Genomic DNA, 18,785 nt, shown 5'->3' with positions numbered 1-18,785 from the left:
AAGTCCAGGAAGCACAGAGAGTCCCAAACAAGTTGGACCCCAAGAGGACCACATCAAGACACGTCATAATTAAAATGTCAAAGGTTAAAGATAAAGAGAGAATCTTAAAAGCAGCAAGAGAAAAGCAGAGAGTTACCTACAAAGGAGTTCCCGTAAGACTATCACCTGATTTCTCAAAAGAAACTTTGCAGTCAAGAAGGGACTGACAAGAAGTATTCAAAGTGATGAAAAGGAAGGACCTACAACCAAGATTACTCTATCCAGCAAAGCTGTTGTTTAAAATGGAAGGGCAAATGAAGTGCTTCCCAGACAAGGTAAAGCTAAAGAAATTCATCATCACCAAGCCATTATTACATAAAATGGTAAAGAGTCTTATTTAAGAAAAAGAAGACCAAAACTATGGACATTAAAATGACAACAAACTCACAATTATCAACTGAATCTAAAAAACAAACAAACAAATATACTAAGCAAACAAACAAATTAAGCAAAAAACCAGAACAGGAACAGAATCATAGATATGGGGATCATTTGGAGGATTATCAGCTGCATTGGGGAAGGGACAGAAAAGGAGAAAAGGTACAGGGATCAAGAGAGACATAATTGGTAGGTACAAAATAGACAGGGGAATGTTAAGAATACTATAGGAAATGGAGAAGCCAATGAACTTACATGCAGGACCCATGGAAATGAATTAGGGGGGGATTGCTGGAGGTAAGGGGCGTACCAGACAGAGGCGGGGCAAAAGGGGAAAAACTGAGACAACTGTAATAGCATAATCAATAAAATGTGGGAATAAGATAATATCAGTTTTTAGTATGAATTTGAAATCCTTATTTTAAACTGATGAATATCATTCAGAAATACAAAAAGGAAGATAAGGGAGTAAGAACCTAATTCCAAAGTACCCCTAAGGAAAAGGGTATTTAAATTAAAATGCTGACCTGGATTGTGGCTAGAATTTAACTGTTTTGTTGTTGTTGTCGTTAATAAAGAAACATGAGGAAAAAAAATGCAAGGTTGAGTCTATATATCAAGGCAAATATCATATAATCATCTTAATAGGTTCTGGAAAAATTCACTATTGATTCCTGGCTTAATATATAAATATATCATATACTTAATATATTTAATTGATGTGATTATCATATAAATTATTATTAAATTAAGAATAGAAGAACACCTCAACCAATAGCCATATTATACTTAATGATTAAACATTAACTGCATTTCCATGAAAGTCAGAAAAAAGTAAAGATCTCTATTATCATCACTATTGTTGATATTTGTTTGGAACTATCCCCTGTGCACTAAGATTTTTAAAAAAATACTATAACATGTAAATATTTATAATATATTTAGTGGTGGGAAAAGCAGATAATAAAAGTGTAAAAATATACTACCTACATTAAAAAGTAGACCGCAAAAATGCATCAAAAAAGATAATTGTTGCCTCTTGGAGATAAGATTTTAAGTGATTTTCTAATTGTTTGGACATTTTCCACATTTTCTAGATCTGTTTTAACATATCTACTATTATGTTTTCCTCATTAAAGAAAGTTTCACTATGATGTGATAGGAACCTGATGTAAAATAAAATACATGTGTTCTAGTCATTTATTAAGGATCTATTATAGAATTTTAGGTATACTAGAGTTTATTTTCTAGCATTTGCAATTAATATACAAAATTTCATTGCAGACCAGCCTAAGATTATTTGGATATACTTACTCTTAGGTTCTTTTTGAGATGAGTGTTTCTTAGCTACTCCCCACAACCTTGAGTAGTAGGTTATAATGAATTCAAAACTTAGACCAAATCTTTTCACACATACAGACATTTATTATGTATTCATTAAAACCAGCACAAAATGTTTCATAAAACCTGTTTGGTGAGCTTAACAACGTCCCAGCAGTCTGTCCTTTTAGGTGTTCTAACCACTGTCTTGAGTGGATATTTGAGGTAGATGTGACAATGTACCAGAGGCAGGACTCTGCTTCCATTATTGTCAGAATCATGCAGTCCTAGTCACCTGACCCAATGATAGGACATGGGACTATTTGGAGCTCAAGCCCCAGGTCCATTTCTAATGGTGTAGACTACCAGCCTCACCAGATTCTAATACCCTTTCATGAAGGGTGAGAGTCTCTAAATATTTTAGCCATTCCTCGTGTTTCACCAATGAGAGTTCATTTCTAATACTATGTTGATTAACAAGCTTCTAATTTCGCTGATATAAGCCCATTTCTGACATTCACTCTGCTGATTACCAAAGCCTCAAGTGTGGCTTTGGATGACAGATATCCTTGTGTGGCTGCCTCTTGAACATGGCCTTTCTGATCCTCCCTGAAGTAAGAATTTCAAGCAGGGTAACTTGCAGGCCTCTAGTTCTCAAGCTTGACACAGACAATATCATGCTGTCTAGGCTACAGTAATTTTAAGTAAAATACTTGCATAAGCTGGATTTTTAATAACATCAGCAAAAGGTTAGGAATCTTTAACTGGAACAGAAAATAATGGGTAAGTACTAAGTAATGAGATTGTAGATATTTGTGGGAATCAATTAATGGAAAATAGTATATCATATATGATATATATGATCCATAAGAGCTTCTATATACAAAATAGATTATATTAGAAAAGAAAACTAAAGTCTGAGAGGTAATTAAGGAATCTTTCTTGATTTGCTTCTTAGTTTCTGATCATACTTGCTGAGGCTCCCCCCACCCCAATTTAAAAAGTAATACAAGTTCATTACATAAAATTTATGAAATATAAAAAATGATAATGAATAAAATTCACTTCAAATCCTAGCTCCCATTTATAAACAGAGTTAACATGTAGTGTAACACAAAATGTACAATGTTTAATTTTTTCTGATCACAAAAGTAATGCATATTGAATTTAGAAAACAGAAAATCACAAGAAAGACTATCACCATAATCCTTTCACTCATAGGAACTATATTTTATTATACTTTTATCCTAGCAGCTAACACAATGTCATATTAAGCAGACTATGTTGCCTGCTTATGCACTCCATTAATAAAGAGCTCGTTTGCCCATGCTATTCTTAGAAAGAAAGCATATTCTAAAAGCAATTTATGACCATAGCTCGAAGGGAGGGAAGGAAGAAAACCTATTTATATCAGAAAAGTGATTCTAAAACATACTCCCTGAACACCGTGGCTTTTTATTGAAGGAATTGACCTTTCTCAGCAAGATGTCCATTGCCCAAATTATGTATTTCATGCCAAGGAGTTATGTCAGATTACTACTCTGCTTCTCACAGTCTACATTCCACATCTCTATTTGTATTTCAGTGAAAAGGATTTATGGTATACCAAGTCATTAAGGCTCTAAGATCTTTGGAACTCTCAATGGCAGCCCACCAGAGAAAGTCACTGAAGAGCAAAAATAGTCATAGGATTAAAGAAGAAAGCTTTGTTTGCAATGCCATTGCTGCTGTGTGCGCCACTTCCTGTGATGTGGCGTGAATGGATTTAGATATAAATCTAGGGCTTTGCAGACTAAGCACCCTCATCAAATAGTATTTATTGGAGGTTATGGCTGAGATACTGTTTTCCTTAGAAACCAGATGCAGCAGGAAATTTGATTGAGAGTGGGAATGTTAACACAAATACACATATTAACCTTTTATGCAATGTCTTCTTAACCTACCAGCCTTAAACCATGTACTTGGTGCTCAGAGTAGAAGAAATTTATAAAGAGAGATCAAATTTCAATTGATTTGATTCCCTGGTTATCAATTTTTTCTCAAATTTTCTAAAATCCATGCTACAGGTGTACAATGATCAAGTGATTGCCAATTTCTTTTTATCTGCTTACAGATAAATAATGTCAAACCAGAAATAAGCTATAATTGAAATATTTTCCACCTCTTATCACACAGAAGAAAACCACAAGTAGCTACTGTTTTCTACATTTATAACACACAAATGTATCTCTTGAAATGGAAGCTGAAAACTATAAACGTCTAGGTTGAAATGAGGTTCGATCTCAGAAAGTAGTGAAGATTAGAAATTCCGGACAGTAGGACAAACTCAGATCCCTTGGAAACTGTTCTCAGGATGCCACAGAGGAGGCAGAACTGGGCCTGAAAGCAGAGGCTTCTCAGTGGGAAAAAGGGGAGCCAAGAGAAAACTGGGTGGACAGGTTGGGAACAGATCTCTAACATCTTGACAAATAATCTCTGATCATCTTTCTGGTTTGTGTAAAGAAGATAAACTACCTAGTAATTACTTTAGGACAACACAAAATTCTGCACAAATCCCCCAAAACTGAACCTCTTTATTACGTTAGCTATCTAATTTTAATTATACTGTGTACAGCAATTATCTCGACCCTGTGATATAGATATCCAACAATTGGGAAGTATGATAGATTTGGAAGCCTCTAAGAAAGTTCTGATTAGCTGCAGACACAAACTGCAAATTCCTATTACAGCTACTAAATTCAAACTGGGCTTAATTTTGTCCACTGAGATTGTCTTAAGTCTACAAACTGGTGATCTTTCTCTGTGGAACAATACAATGTAACAATAAAAACTGAAAGGGAACCGTCCTGATATTCCATTGCAGAAAGCTGAAAAGCTGGAAGTTGAAAAGATGAAAAGGTGCGTATTGATATTAAAACATGAGGGAATGTTGAGTAAAGAAATAAAGAAAGGCAATTATTTTATTAAAAAATAAGGAATTAATTTAAAACTAAATTTGCTCTAGCCTTTGATTTACTAGCAAATTTTTAAAATGTAGACTTCCTGTATTTCCCAGTGGTCTTGGAGCTGTACATTCCATATATTCTATATATTCTACTGAGCTTGAGAGTAAGGATTAACTTTAGATTTTGATCATACCTCTTCTCTAATATATGTATATATTTACATATATTGTCATGCATCTATAATATACATTTATATGTACTGGTCATACATACCATTTGCAAACAGAAAGTTTAATTATATGGAAAGAAACAAGCATCACAAAAAAATTTACATGGAAAATGGGATACTTATGAAGGCCTAGTAAGTGTAGTACATTTTGCAGAATATTTTCAAGTTGGCTTAGAGGTAGAAGAAATTTTCTTATGGTTATATCAATTCTTTTTATATTGCCAATATCTCCTTGGCTAGAGCATAAATTTCATTGTGGAGAAGGGATCACTTACAATGTATGTCCCTGGCTCTGTATGTTGTTGTAAACATTCTTCCTTGAAATATCCTTTCCCTTCTCAACCAATCTGAACACTGGCACGTGATAAACACTCAGATTATGGCTCGAAAGAAATGTTAGCCATCCTTTGAGAATTACCTGTTGTCCTTCCAACCTTACAAATTGTTTTCTGACTTCAGGTAGTCAACAATGAACTCTCCTCTCTCTGAAAAGTGCCTAAAATGTGTAAAAATTTTATATCATTGTATGTCTTTCAAAAATGGTCTTATATTTTCTTCATTCATATATATCTTGACTCCCTGACTAGTGTGCCATTTGAGAGTAGATATTAGGTCTTGTACTTCTCTGTATCACCATTGCACCTAGCTCAATACCTTGTACATAAAAGTATAATAGTTATGAGTGTTAAATATAATCACTTAAGTGATTAATTATATTACTCTGCTATAGCCCATGGAGTCTGGCATTTAGAAAATATTATTTACTTTACATTTAATGGAAACTGGGAATTAAATAATTTTTTTAAATCTTGTTTAATAAAAATGTAGCCAAATGTTTTATCCTACATTTTAACAAGAAGATATTAGACAGTGTTATAGACAGGCACTTTCAAAAAATGCTACTCTCATATTTAACATTGTCTAATATTGAAGTTCTGCAGTAAGAATTTTAGGATAATCATATACATTTTTCCTCAAGTTTAAAGCAGAATAGTTTTTACCTTTCATGTGAAGGAAATAACTTAAAATTTAGTTTTAAAAACTATGGCCCTTTTCCCTAGCTACCCTATATGTAGAGTTTGGTTTCATTTCAGAAGACTTCTTTGTATAGCTCGAAACTGAGCTTTTCAATTAGTGACAAGTGTTCTGAATAAACTTGTTTGTCCTAAGCATTTTTAGACATGTGAATGCTAACTATTTTTGCTAAAGGCTGTGCTCTATTTTTTTTTTTAACACATCCTTTGTACATAGTGGTGAGCGTTGGCTGTGGATAGGTTTGAATAAAAGGAGCCCTGATTTACAAGGATCCTGGCAATGGAGTGATCATACACCAGTAAGTTTAAACTTTTTTGTTTGGAGTAATATTGAAAAAGTTGTTGTTTCGATAACAAGTTGGTTAATAATGAATACATCCACATACCACATAACCATTAAATTAATTTTGTAGAAGTATGTTTATTGAAATGGAAATAGTCATAAATATGAAGTATGGATTAAACAAGTTACTAACTTAATTTTTATTTAAAAAGATAAATATGTTTAGGCATTCTCCATATAATCCAATAGATATAGATGTAGATATATAGACATATATAGATATATATAGATATATTTAGGTATATGTAAATATATTGTATATAAATCTAGTGGTCATCTTTGGGTAATGCAACTGATTTTTTTCTTTTTCTTTCTAATTTTTCTTTCATAATGGGAAGCCTTTACTTTTGTTATTTAAAGCTATGAGTTATGTAAAAAGCACTTTTATTTGGGGGAAATAATTTGTTTGTGGGAACCCTAAAAAGTCCTTCAATATTATATCAAATGTTTATATTATCCTAAAGAGAGATTTTAGATAATCCTTATAAAAGCAGATAATTCTCAAAATATTAAGTATGCACTCCACATTACCACTGTGTCAATTCATTGTGTATTCTTCCTAAATGTAAAATTCCTTGACTTTCACTTTCAAATTGGGACATATCTGAGAATAGTTCATCAAATAACTATCATTTCAACACATGCAAAAAAAAAAAAAAGTATTTTGCAAGCTTCTGATTCTGCGACTCCAGCTGTGAACTTAATACATCACTAACCTCCCCTTTCAAAACTATTTTCCTTTGTTTGGAAACTGGCGATATTATGACCTTTTCTAAGTCCTCTCATGATTTAGCATCCTCATATAAAAAAGGAGATGAAAAATATCCCTTCCATGGCATAGGAACACACTTGAGTTTTTAAAGCTACCTAAATTACATCTAAATTGCAAATATTTATACATCAGTCTTAAATTCTCAAGCCTCTCTTGTCTTTTCAGGTGTCAACTATTATCATGGAAAATGAGTTTCAGCAGGATTACGATATCAGAGACTGTGCTGCTGTCAAGGTCAGTACAATGCTGGAAAATCTGCATATTTTAAAAACAAATCTGGCATTGTGTGCAGTTAGGCAACAGATCTATGGAGATCCTTCACTGTGTGGAGCATGATATTAGGTGTGATGGGAGGTAAGAAGTATACCCATGGCCCAGCCTTCAAGAAACCAAATTATACTTCATTTGAGAAGATAAAATTCATACTCAAGAAAGCTCTTATTGCTACGCAGTAATAAGCTCCAGATGAATGGGCTAAAAAGGGCGAATGAAATGCAGAAGAAGAAATGACTTCTGTGGCCTATTTCCAGAAAGAGGTGCGACTTGAATTGGGCCTTTAAGAAGGGATAGGATTTGGTTAAGTAGGTTAAAGTTTTATAATGGGGATATGGTATGAGGAAGGGGCATGAAATAAAGTAGGATTGGAAGGGAGAGGCTAAGGCAGTGAGGAGAGCAGAATACAGATCAGGAAGTTTTAACTGGTGTCGTTTGTTGAAAATAAAGTTGGGAGATAGGATTGCTGCATGGTTAAGGAGTTTGAACATTTTTTGGTAGGCAACACAGTATTTTCCAAAGTTTTTGTCATGAACTAAAGAGGGTGTGAGAAGATTCATCTTGAGACAGATTTCACGATGCAACAGATAAGCCAAAAGACATAAAAAAATAGGCGTTTTCCCTTGCAGAATTGATTTGTTTATTCATTCCATAAGTAATATATCCAAGCAGTGTGTAATGCTCTGGGAATCCAGTTACGACAAGGTATAAAGCAGTCATTGTCCTCACAGAACTTACAGTCTATTTAGAGATAAACACAACCAAACAAGCAATGACAAGAGTGATAGCAGGCAAAGTATGTTTGATGCAAGAGCAATGTATTAAGTTTTATGGGAGAATAACGATGGCGAAGGTGAAGGCAATGCAGCTGTTAACACTTACTGACTCATGAGCTAAGCACAGTGGTAGGCATGTCACATAGAGTATTTCACTTAATACTTAAGCAATCTTGTGAGGTAGGTACTGTTAATGTATTTGTCTTACAAGGAAGAAATTTGAACTCTGAGTAACTTGTGTGGTAACAGAACTAAAATTTAAACCCATGTGTCTGGGTTCACTGTGCTTTATGATTAGACATTTATGGAAATAGTCAGAAGGGGTACTGGTGTAGGGAGAAAATAATGCACTTTACTTTAGATATTTTGAATCCAAGCTAGCAGTAGGAAATATCCTATACTAAGTAGAAATCAAGAGACTGGAATTGGAGGGAAAATCTATATTAAATGAAAGCTCAAAGAGCCAAGAAGTAGATTGGGGGGAAACACCAACACATAAAATGTAAGAAGATGAGGAAAAAATAGACATCTAGATAATATCTTTGCCCAAGAAAGAGATTCAAGAAGGCAGCCAACCAGAAATGTTACAGGAAGTTTGAGACGAAGAACCAAGAAGGCCATTGGAAAGCACTTTTTTCAAAGTAGCTATTCTAGTAATGAACTGTATAGTATCATGCCATCTATATAGGATTCCCAATTTAACACATGAAAAGATGAAAACTTCAGAGAAGCTTGTTTCCACAACACTGATGCAATAGACTATGTTCTGTGTAAGCAGAGTCCCGTGTGTGAAAAAGTTGAGAAATCTACCAAAAAAACAAGAGACACTGATGCCACCTGTATCAGGAATAATGCAGCCAGGACAGTGTTATAGGAGAATCTTACCTCGCCTGCCACTGTACCCACAAGAATCTTGGCACTGAGAGAAAACAGTCCAAAAAGTCATGGATACTCCTGCCAAGTCATGCCTCTCTTCTTTCTCCTTGCTTGCTGGCTGGAATTTGCAGAGCATCATCTTGGACCATGTGGAGAGGGGCAGCGTCCTAGGAAGGCAGAGCAGCACTGTAGAAGGAGCCTGAGCCCCTGATGCCAGACTTTTATGTCACTTTTTACAGATCTGTTTGGACATAACCTTGTGCTTGGAAACCACTGAACCAAATATTCTTTTCTAGCTTGATCTAACCCAAATTTAAAGGGACAAGATTCTACAATTTCATATCAACAAAACAGAAAAAAACAATCATTTGCATTTGGGACATCAACATGATCTTACAATATGTTCCTCTATCAGCCTATTGCGTAGGCTGTTACTATTTAAACATTCTTCATTCATGTGTTCATTCATTAAACAAATATCTTAGGTACTAGAGCTAAGATAGAGTAAAAGAAACAGTTTAGTGTTTTATAAGGGTTTCATCAACTACAAAATAATCTGCAATCCTCTTCCTCCTTCAGGCCACACAGAGGCTATGGCGAAGAAACTGGTATTTTTATAATGACAGAGATATTATTTATTTAAGGCCTTTTGCTTGTGATGCAAAACTTGAATGGGTGTGTCAGATTCCAAAAGGTAAGTGATAGTTATTCCTTTTCAGAGTCTTTTCATGTGAACATTGTGAATGCTGAACCATAGGTACCTAAGAGAGCATTTTAGTCTATAGTTATAATTTTAAAAAGCCTTTGGAGATGCAATTAATATATTAAGCTCCATCCTACCTAACTACTACCCCTCTGAAGGCTGGATTATTGAAATTCAGTGGTACCTTCCACATTTATCATGAAAGATTTTGTATAGAAGATACAATTTAAGGCTAATTTGGGGTAATTAAATCCTGGAATGAAAGATTATTTTAACTAAAAGAGCAACATGGCAGATAGGATCATTTTTATTTTGATGCAACATGAAGGACAAAAGGAAGTAAGAATCAGGAGATAAAATTTTGGCATTTTCCTGAAAAATTTAGAAACAATTTTCAGTGAACTCAAAAGCTGCTAATAGTTTATGTAGTTCAAATTCAGGAAACAGCTAGTTAGTGATAAAAGAGAGAGAAAGGAGAGAAAAGACAATAAATAGTTATCCTTTTACTTAGCTTTTTACTAGGAGAATATCAAGGACTGTTAAGGAAAATCTTAAGATTTTAACTCCCAAACTATTTTAAGCAGATACTGCATCTATGAAATTGTTAGTGGTAAGTGTACAGAAAATTCCAAAATGAATTTCTGAATTGAATGTAAACAGATTTATTGAAACCAAAGGTATATCCTCCCACAAGTTCTCAAAGAACCCAAAGATTACATCATGGAACTGTCTATAAGAAAAATGTACTTTTTACTTAAAAAAAAAAAAATGACTACCCTATTGCCTTTAAAAGAGCTTCAGATGTGACTTCTGGTATAGTAACTGTCAAGTCTTTTTCACAAAGGCAAACTGGCAGTACCTTAATAAAAGGAGAAGTGTGTGTGTGTGTGTGTGTGTGTGTGTGTGTGTGTGTGTTGATGGGGTTTTTCCAAAAAAGACATCATACCTGAGTTATGCCTGATTATTGATTAAACCTGAAAGAAGGATGAAGGAAATCCAGTTTGGATTCCTTAAGCAAGTGGAAAAGTAACTTAATATAAATAATTAATTTGGACAGTGTCTCTTCTTTGAAGCATTGGTAGTGACGCTCCCATTGCTCTGGCAGCTTGCTAGCATGCCACAGAGCATCACTGCTCCCTCCAGATGTGCCCTCCCTGGTAGCTGCCACCCCACCTCCTGTTTGAGTGATGGTGCAAACCTGAGAGTTCACACCACAGAGACCTCAGAAATGACAAACCAGTAGCCACAGGAAATATTTACAGAGAGCATTTGGTTTTTTTTGTCTTTAGTACATCTTTTTTTAAAATTTTAAACAAGAGAAGGGAATTAACTAACCTAACAAACAAAAGTCAATTAACCAAATAAATCTTCTAAATAATTGCACTCCTCCTCTCCCCATGCAGAAACAAAATTAAAAACTAAAAAACTTCCTATCTCAGCTCATTCCCAGTCATTTGAAGCAATCAATGATTGCATTATCCAAGGTTTAAATGTTTTGTTAACTCCCCTTTGACAGTTTCTAAATTTCTTTTTTTTTTTTTTAATTTTTTTATTTTGGTTTTTCAATTACAGTTGTCCCCTTTTCCCCCAATTTCTCTCCCCCACCCAACCCACCCCCTCTCCCGCAATCATATCCCTCCCCGTTGTCCATGTCCATGAGTCTTTCATACAGGCTCTTTAATTAAACCCTTCCCTTACTTATCCCCCTTCTCTCCTTCTCCCCTCCCCCCTATTGACTGCTATTCTGCTCTTTGTTCTATTTAATTCCTTTGTTTGTGTTGTTCTTTAGTTTCCTGTATTAGGTGATATCATATGGTATTTTTCTTTCTTTGCCTGGCTTATTTCACTAAGCATAATTCTCTCTAGTTCCATCCATGTTGTTGCAAATGGCAGGAGTTCCTTCTTTCTTTCTGCTACATAGTATTCCATTGTGTAAATGTACCACAGTTTTTTGATCCACTCATCTACAGATGGGCACTTAGGTTGTTTCCAGCACTTAGCTATTGTAAACAGTGCTGCAATGAACATAGGGGTGCATAAGTTCTTTTGAATTGGGGTTTCAAGATTCTTCGGGTATAATCCTAGTAGTGGAGTCGCTGGTTCAAAAGGCAGTTCCATTTTTAATCTTTTGAGGTAATTCCATACTGTTCTCCATAGTGGCTGCACCAGTCTGCATTCCCACCAACAGTGCAGTAGGGTTCCCGTTTCTCCACATCCTCGCCAGCACTTGTTGCTTGTTGATTTGTTGATGATGGCCATTCTGACTGGTGTAAAATGGTATCTCATTGTGGTTTTTATTTGCATCTCCCTGATGGCTAATGATGTTGAGCATTTTTTCCTGTGTCTATGGACCTTCTGTATGTCCTCTTTGGAGAAGTGTTTGTTCAGGTCCCTTGCCCATTTTTTAATTGGGTTGTTTGTTTTCTTGATGTTGAGTCGTATCAGCTCTTTATATATTTTGGAAATCAGTCCCCTGTCTGTGATGTCATTGGCAAATATGTTTTCCCATATGGTTGGTTTCCTTTTCATCTTGCTGATGTTTTCTTTTGCTGAGCAGAAACTCTTCAGTTTGATGTAATCCCATTTATTTATTTTTTCCTTTATTTCTCTTGCTTTAGGAGATGTATCCGTGAAGAGATTGTTACGTGAGATATCTGATATTTTCTTGCCTATGTTTTCCTCTAGGACTTTTATGGTGTCACGGCTTACATTTAAGTCTTTGATCCATCTTGAGTTTATTCTCGTGTGTGGTGTAAGTTGGTGGTCTAGTTTCATTTTTTTGCAGGTCCCTATCCAGTTCTCCCAGCACCATTTGTTAAAGAGGCTCTTCTCACTCCATTTTATGTTCCTTCCTCCTTTATCAAAGATTAGTTGACCATAGAGGCCTGGGTTTATTTCTGGACTCTCTATTCTGTTCCACTGATCTATATGTCTGTTCTTATGCCAGTAAATTACAGTGCGTCACATTCACCTCTTTGGATTTTGTTGTTGTTGTTGTTAGAGCAACCAAAGTTTACTCAGTAGATACTTCTGTATTAATCTGTATTTTCTGTGTTTTTTTAAAAGCAGTTTACCTCTTAAGTGACCTAAATCACCATGCCTTTTCTCTAGCTCTTGCCTGTTTATTACCTGTTCAGCCAGTTCTAATTAGTCCCCTCTTCTCTAAAGAGATATTTTGGCAATCTAAAAAAATTGTTATTGAATTTATTGGGGTAACGTTAGTTAATAAAATTATATAGGTTTCAGGTGTAAAATTCTATAATATATCATCTGTATATTGTATTCTGTGCTCACCACCCCAAGTCAAGTAACTCTTCTACCTGCGCCCCCCCCCACTGCTTCCCTCTGGCTATTGTCTGTAGATAGCCTAAAATTTTTAAATAGCCATAACCAGTGTGGGAATATATTCTTTTTTTTAATTAATGAAACAATATCAAAAACAAGTCATAGAAATGTTTTTAGGAAAATTATCTATAATGCCACTACCCAAAAATAACATTTTTATACATTTTTATACCTTGTACAACATACATATTTATAATCTTGTATAAAGAAAAATACCCTCCATTCTGCTTTCTCACTAACTTAAAGAAATTTAAAGATTAGACATAGCATCCCCCAATATGTGACTACATACAAAAAACTATGTATATTTTAAACTGGTTGGCAGCATTATTGGTAAAAATTATGCAACACACAGAAAACTGGCTTCAAGAGAGAAACCAAAGACACTGGATACATGGGCAGTTTTTTGTATTAGGCCCTCATACAGTAACAAAATTAGAAACAGCTATTTTACCCTGTAATTTCTAAAATTCATAAAATTACATCTTTGACTTGAAACCTATATGACCTATGAGCAGAATGAAAAGAAGAAAGCAAGCTAGGATCCTGGGAAGGCCTGCTCTGTGCCAGGAACTGTGATGGGTGCTTCCGTAGGGGTGATTTTACCTGATCTTCACACAGTCTTTGTGAGTTAGGTAATAGAATCTCACTTTCTATAGAGTAGAGAGTTGAAGCTGAGGGAATTAAAAGAGCTGATCCAAATAGCAAAACACCAAAGGGTCTGAGGGCGTTTGGACACTGGCCCATCCAACTTCAAAGCCCATAATTCTTTGTAACATACTGATTTCTCTGTTTCCATCCAGAAAGCCTGGGTGATTTTTATTATTTTCCTCCCAGTATTGTCTTTCACCTTCTCAAAAGGTTCAGTACTGGATCATTGTACATTATTTCCTGGGATGTCCTGGGAGACAATAAACTCTTCCCACACAGGTTTACAGAACAATTACTCAAATTGCATTAGATGGAGAAGTCATTCCTAAATAGCCTCACCCTACAATGATGATTATTTTGATTCATATTCCTTAGTGCTTCTGTGTAATGTATATACTATATTCATTTACTTATTTATACTTTCTAATTATTAGCTCTATGTATCCATCTGGGCTTCCTTTGTGACTTCCATGATATAGGTAGAGAACTGCTAGTGATAATGTATTAATATTTAACAGATCTGCTTTTTTTCTTGCTGCTAAAATGATCATAACATGAAAGGAAATGGTTCATCTAGAAATGGACAAACCTCAATTATATTGCAAGTCCTCTTGAGTTAGATTAAAGGCCCGTACTCATAGTATGCAGTGATCTGTGATAGAACACTAAACTTAAGACATTTGCTTTCTTCCTTATACAGGTCGTAATCCAAAAACACCAGACTGGTACAATCCAGGTGAGTTAAGAAAACTGAAATTTAGCCAAAGCTGCCTTTACTTATTCAATAATACAGTTTATTTAAACCCAGGCCTAAGCATCAGTTTCTTCTCTGTCACATCTTCAAATGAGATGAAGTATCTCCAGACAGGGAAGGTGTTGGGTGGGGTGGAATGAGATTATGTCAGTGGATGTGTCTTTCTGTGTGACTCTGAGCGGCAGAGTCACTCATTGGCTCAGGAGTCCTTGGTTCCTTTCAGGAAGCACTTCCCTGGCCAGAGAAAACCAGTAATCTAAATGGATTACAATTTATAAAAGTTTTGAACAGTAATCCAGGCTTAGAGGGTGCAGTGTGGTTTACCCAGTCATAACTCTGATGTTCTTGTTCTTTAGAGCGTGCTGGAATTCATGGACCTTCAGTTGTAATAGAAGGGAGTGAATATTGGTTTGTTGCTGATCCTCACTTAAACTATGAAGAAGCTGTCTTGTATTGTGCTAGCAATCACAGCTCCCTGGCAACTTTAACATCTTTTGCAGGACTCAGAGCCATCAAAAACAAAATAGCAAATGTAATTCAAAAGAATGTATTTTAAAATATTTTCCTTATTTTTATGTTTATTCCATTAAAAAATATTTTAAAACTGTTACCAAAATTCACAGAAGTTACATGTCTCTCTCAAGTGAATTTGCCAACAACATTCAAATTCATCATTCCTGGTTATAAATGTTAAATATAATTGTTTAATATTTTAAAATATTCAAAATTAATTATAACTGTCAATATATAAAATGGACATCAATAGATAGTATAAATTATTCTCATACCTTAACATTTTTTACTAAAAGATAATTTTATAGATAATTTGTGTTTCTATTTCTACTAATAACTAACTTTGCAAAACAGATTTTTGGAGGAAAAATAATTTGTACATCTTTAAATTTATAATCAGTTGCAATGGGACACTGTATGTCCAATAAATGTATGCCCATAATTATAGCAGCAATATTTCTGTATGCAAAAAAGGGCCTGTGAATATACAAAGAGTTTTCAAACCACTTTTTTTGGTAAAAGGACCTGGTTTGTGTAATTTGGATACCAAAGTAATGAAATGTCTGGAAATATTAGTGGTTTGGGTTATGGTGGGAAGGGGTTCAATCAAAACTCTCCTAGAAAACTCAGCACATGTAAGGATGGGTGTTTGGTTTGTTTTTCAGATATCTGGTGATGAACAGAAGTGGTGGGTGAGAACTTCTGAGCAGCCAATAATAGACCATCATCTTATGTAGTATGTGTAATCATTTTATAAAGTTATTTAAAAGAAGCAGTCCCAAATTCCCTTTTACTAAATGGATTACTATTTTTAATTAGTTTTGAACATTAATCCATCAACTGCCTAAATATGAGAAACCAAGTCCTTTTGCATTTTAACAGAATAAAGTGGTAGAAAACAATGACGTAACATTAATTTTAGAATTAAAATTCTTTACAGTAAACACCAGAACTATGTTCTGAGTCATATATCTCTCATTTTCTCCCAGCTCACGACACCTGTGGCATCATCATCCTCCTATAATATTTGGAGAAGAATGTTTATACCTATCTGCCAAGACCTGGCTTAATGGTAACATTAATTCCAAATCTCTTCATGTTGATTATGTCCTGTGAGAAATTCAGGGTTCAATTACTAGTTTAATCTTGTTTTCCTTTTGAGTATATGTCTGGTAGCTTCATCTTAATTCTGATTAATTGCTAATGACAGTAGCTCAAATTCCAAATGCAAATAAAGGTGCTTTTCACTGTGACTATTTTGACTTCCTTTATCCTAAAGTAATTACTTAGAAATAAGCTCAGCACTTTCATAACTTATAAGCATATAGACAAATTTGCAAAGATAAACAGGCAGCAGTTCTAAAATATAGTTTAGGTCCCTTTTCCCCTCATTAGCCTTCTTCAACTCTATTTCCTGCCATCAGGAACTGTGGTAACTGTGGTCATTACATCATATGTGTGCATTTTATAGGCAATATTGGTATGCTGTAGCTTACTGATGTGAATAGTACTAGGAAACATAAATAACTGGAGAAGGAAAGGAATATATTTTAACCATTTGGGAAAGATTGATTTAAAGAGACTTTCTTTATTACTGGATTGTTTTTAAAGTGTACTGAATGGAAAATCTCACCATAGTAATCCTGCTTTTCATTTCTCAGACTTAAATAAACCAACAGACTGTAATACCAAGTTGCCCTTCATCTGTGAAAAGTATAATGTATCTTCATTGGAGAAATATAGTCCAGATTCTCCAGCTAAAGTACAATGCTCTGGGAATTGGATTGCCTTTCAGAATAAGGTAAAAAGAGAATTGCTGCATTGTGCAAATGATGATTGCTTTCATGATGGTTGTATGGATTGTGGTAGAATGGCAGCCCACCCAATGACTTCACTGAGCTAACCTCTGCATATTTCGGTTTCTCGCCTGATCCTCTGCATTGTCAGAAACCAAGTTAACTCTCAAGTTAGTCATGCCCACAGATCTTTCAAAATACTATGTTCCTATTCTGTTGCTACTGACACTTAAATTGCTGAAGTTGATGTGTCAATGGATAGTAATACATTGAAGTCAAGACTATCTCCATAGCATATAAGAAACTGACTTAATTTCTGGCTTATAAATTTTCCCCCTTAAGGAGAATAGCAAACCACCATCTACCAGTCAAGTGAGACCAGCATTTCCCAAACTACTTTTTTGGAACTATACATATGCTAACCAAATATTAATCATTGATCTTGCCTCCAAAATGGAGTTTGTGACTCAATACATTTTGGAAATGCTGCATTCTATATTTGCTTCTTTGAGATGTATAATCCATATTGGTATATATATCTGTTAGGGAATGTATTTGGACGCCAGAAAGAGATTGCTACAGTATGTTAAAACATTTATCTATTGCATAAAAGAAGTTTGAAGGTAAACAGACTGGGATTGGTATGTAAAATCTGTGAATTCTTCAAAACCAGTCTCCTTTTGTCCATCCCCTCTGCCATCCAAGCTCAAATTCAGGGTGTTTTCTCTAGTGTTCTGAAGCCACTCAATGACTTATATCTCAGTGGCCATTTCATTCTGTGTGGAAGCCGAAATAAAAACATTTTGTAGACTATTTCAAGGAACACAGTTTGTAACATACTACTCTACACTAACATGATGAAAATGTGGGTTTTTAAAAATATAAGAAGGTGATGAAATCATATGTAAGAGAGTTTAAATGCTAACCATACCTTTATGGCTGTTTCACTTATAGGTAAAGTTGCTTAACTTACCTGTGCCTCAGCTTCCCAAGTTGTGTGAATTAAATGAGATAATACTAAGCAAACTGTTTAGCACAGAGAAAGTACTCAAAAAATGGGAGGTATAAAAGAAAAAGTTTGAAGAGTATTGATCTGCTTGAGAGTGTTTGTTGATCTGCATTTTTATGGTACTACTTTATAAATTTCCGTATCTCTCAGACCAAAAATTAGCAACCCTCTAAAAAACGAGGTATTTATTTCCTATGTGAGAATTCCTGTGTCTGGAATCTTATGCTTCCTGTATGTTCTTTGTTTGCAGTGTTTTCTAATGATCAAACCCAAGTCTCTCAAGTTTTCTGAAGCAAGCGATACTTGTCACACTTACGGTGGCACCCTGCCTACAGTGTTGAGCCAGAGAGAACAAGGTAGGAGAGTTGTTTTAGAAATGTGTTTTATTCTGATCTGGGGGGCCAAGTTAGTTTTGGGAAGCTGAGGGGAATTAATGTGTTTTTAAATCTTATTAAACTTTTTTTTTTTTACCAAGTAGGTGAAAGATTATCTTGGTAGTGAGATAAGCAAGAGGTATTCATTGAGATATTTAGGATATCTTTATTTCTAATAAATCAAATGCTTTTTAAAAAAAATCTCTTTCTGACAGATTTTATTATATACTTGCTTCCGGATATGGAAGATGCTTTATGGATTGGTTTGCGCTGGACAGCCTATGAAAGGATTAGTAAATGGATAGATAACAGAGAACTGACATACATTAACTTTCACCCATTACTGGTTGGTCAGAAGCTGAGAATACCTAAAAATGTAAGTTTTTTTTAATCAATAATCTATGTAGCTCTATGAAATCCTTGAGTCTTCCATAAATTATTGGACTAAAAATAAGGGCCTATCTAATGAGTCCATTTATATCAAATGCCCAGAATAGATAAATATATAAAGATAGAAAATAGATTAGTGGTTACCAGAGGCTAAAGAGGATGGAAGGATTGGGAGTGATTGTGAAAGGGTTTGGGGTGATGAAAGTGTTCTAAAATCTATTAGGTGGGGTAATGGTCACACAACAATGTGAGTATACTGAAACCT

At 34.8% G+C, this 18,785-nt stretch overlaps 1 protein-coding gene across 1 annotated transcript in view; it reads left to right on the top strand.

The window, feature by feature from the left end:
* The window catches only part of LY75 (lymphocyte antigen 75), a 91,004-nt gene that overhangs the window by 41,593 nt on the left and 30,626 nt on the right, over window positions 1-18,785 (top strand). Inside the window, exons 14-23 of the mRNA XM_090280193.1 lie at window positions 6,163-6,244; window positions 7,226-7,294; window positions 9,565-9,679; window positions 14,385-14,420; window positions 14,795-14,970; window positions 15,617-15,687; window positions 15,941-16,023; window positions 16,613-16,752; window positions 18,007-18,112; window positions 18,346-18,506. Of these exons, the coding sequence (XP_090136319.1) occupies window positions 6,163-6,244; window positions 7,226-7,294; window positions 9,565-9,679; window positions 14,385-14,420; window positions 14,795-14,970; window positions 15,617-15,687; window positions 15,941-16,023; window positions 16,613-16,752; window positions 18,007-18,112; window positions 18,346-18,506 (1,039 nt within the window). The remainder of the gene's footprint in view (window positions 1-6,162; window positions 6,245-7,225; window positions 7,295-9,564; window positions 9,680-14,384; window positions 14,421-14,794; window positions 14,971-15,616; window positions 15,688-15,940; window positions 16,024-16,612; window positions 16,753-18,006; window positions 18,113-18,345; window positions 18,507-18,785) is intronic.

Source organism: Furipterus horrens, unplaced genomic scaffold, assembly GCF_987537825.1.
Source record: "Furipterus horrens unplaced genomic scaffold, mFurHor1.1.pri manual_scaffold_1, whole genome shotgun sequence".
NCBI classification, from domain to species: domain Eukaryota; kingdom Metazoa; phylum Chordata; class Mammalia; order Chiroptera; family Furipteridae; genus Furipterus; species Furipterus horrens.
This window is presented reverse-complemented; position numbering and strand designations above follow the sequence as displayed.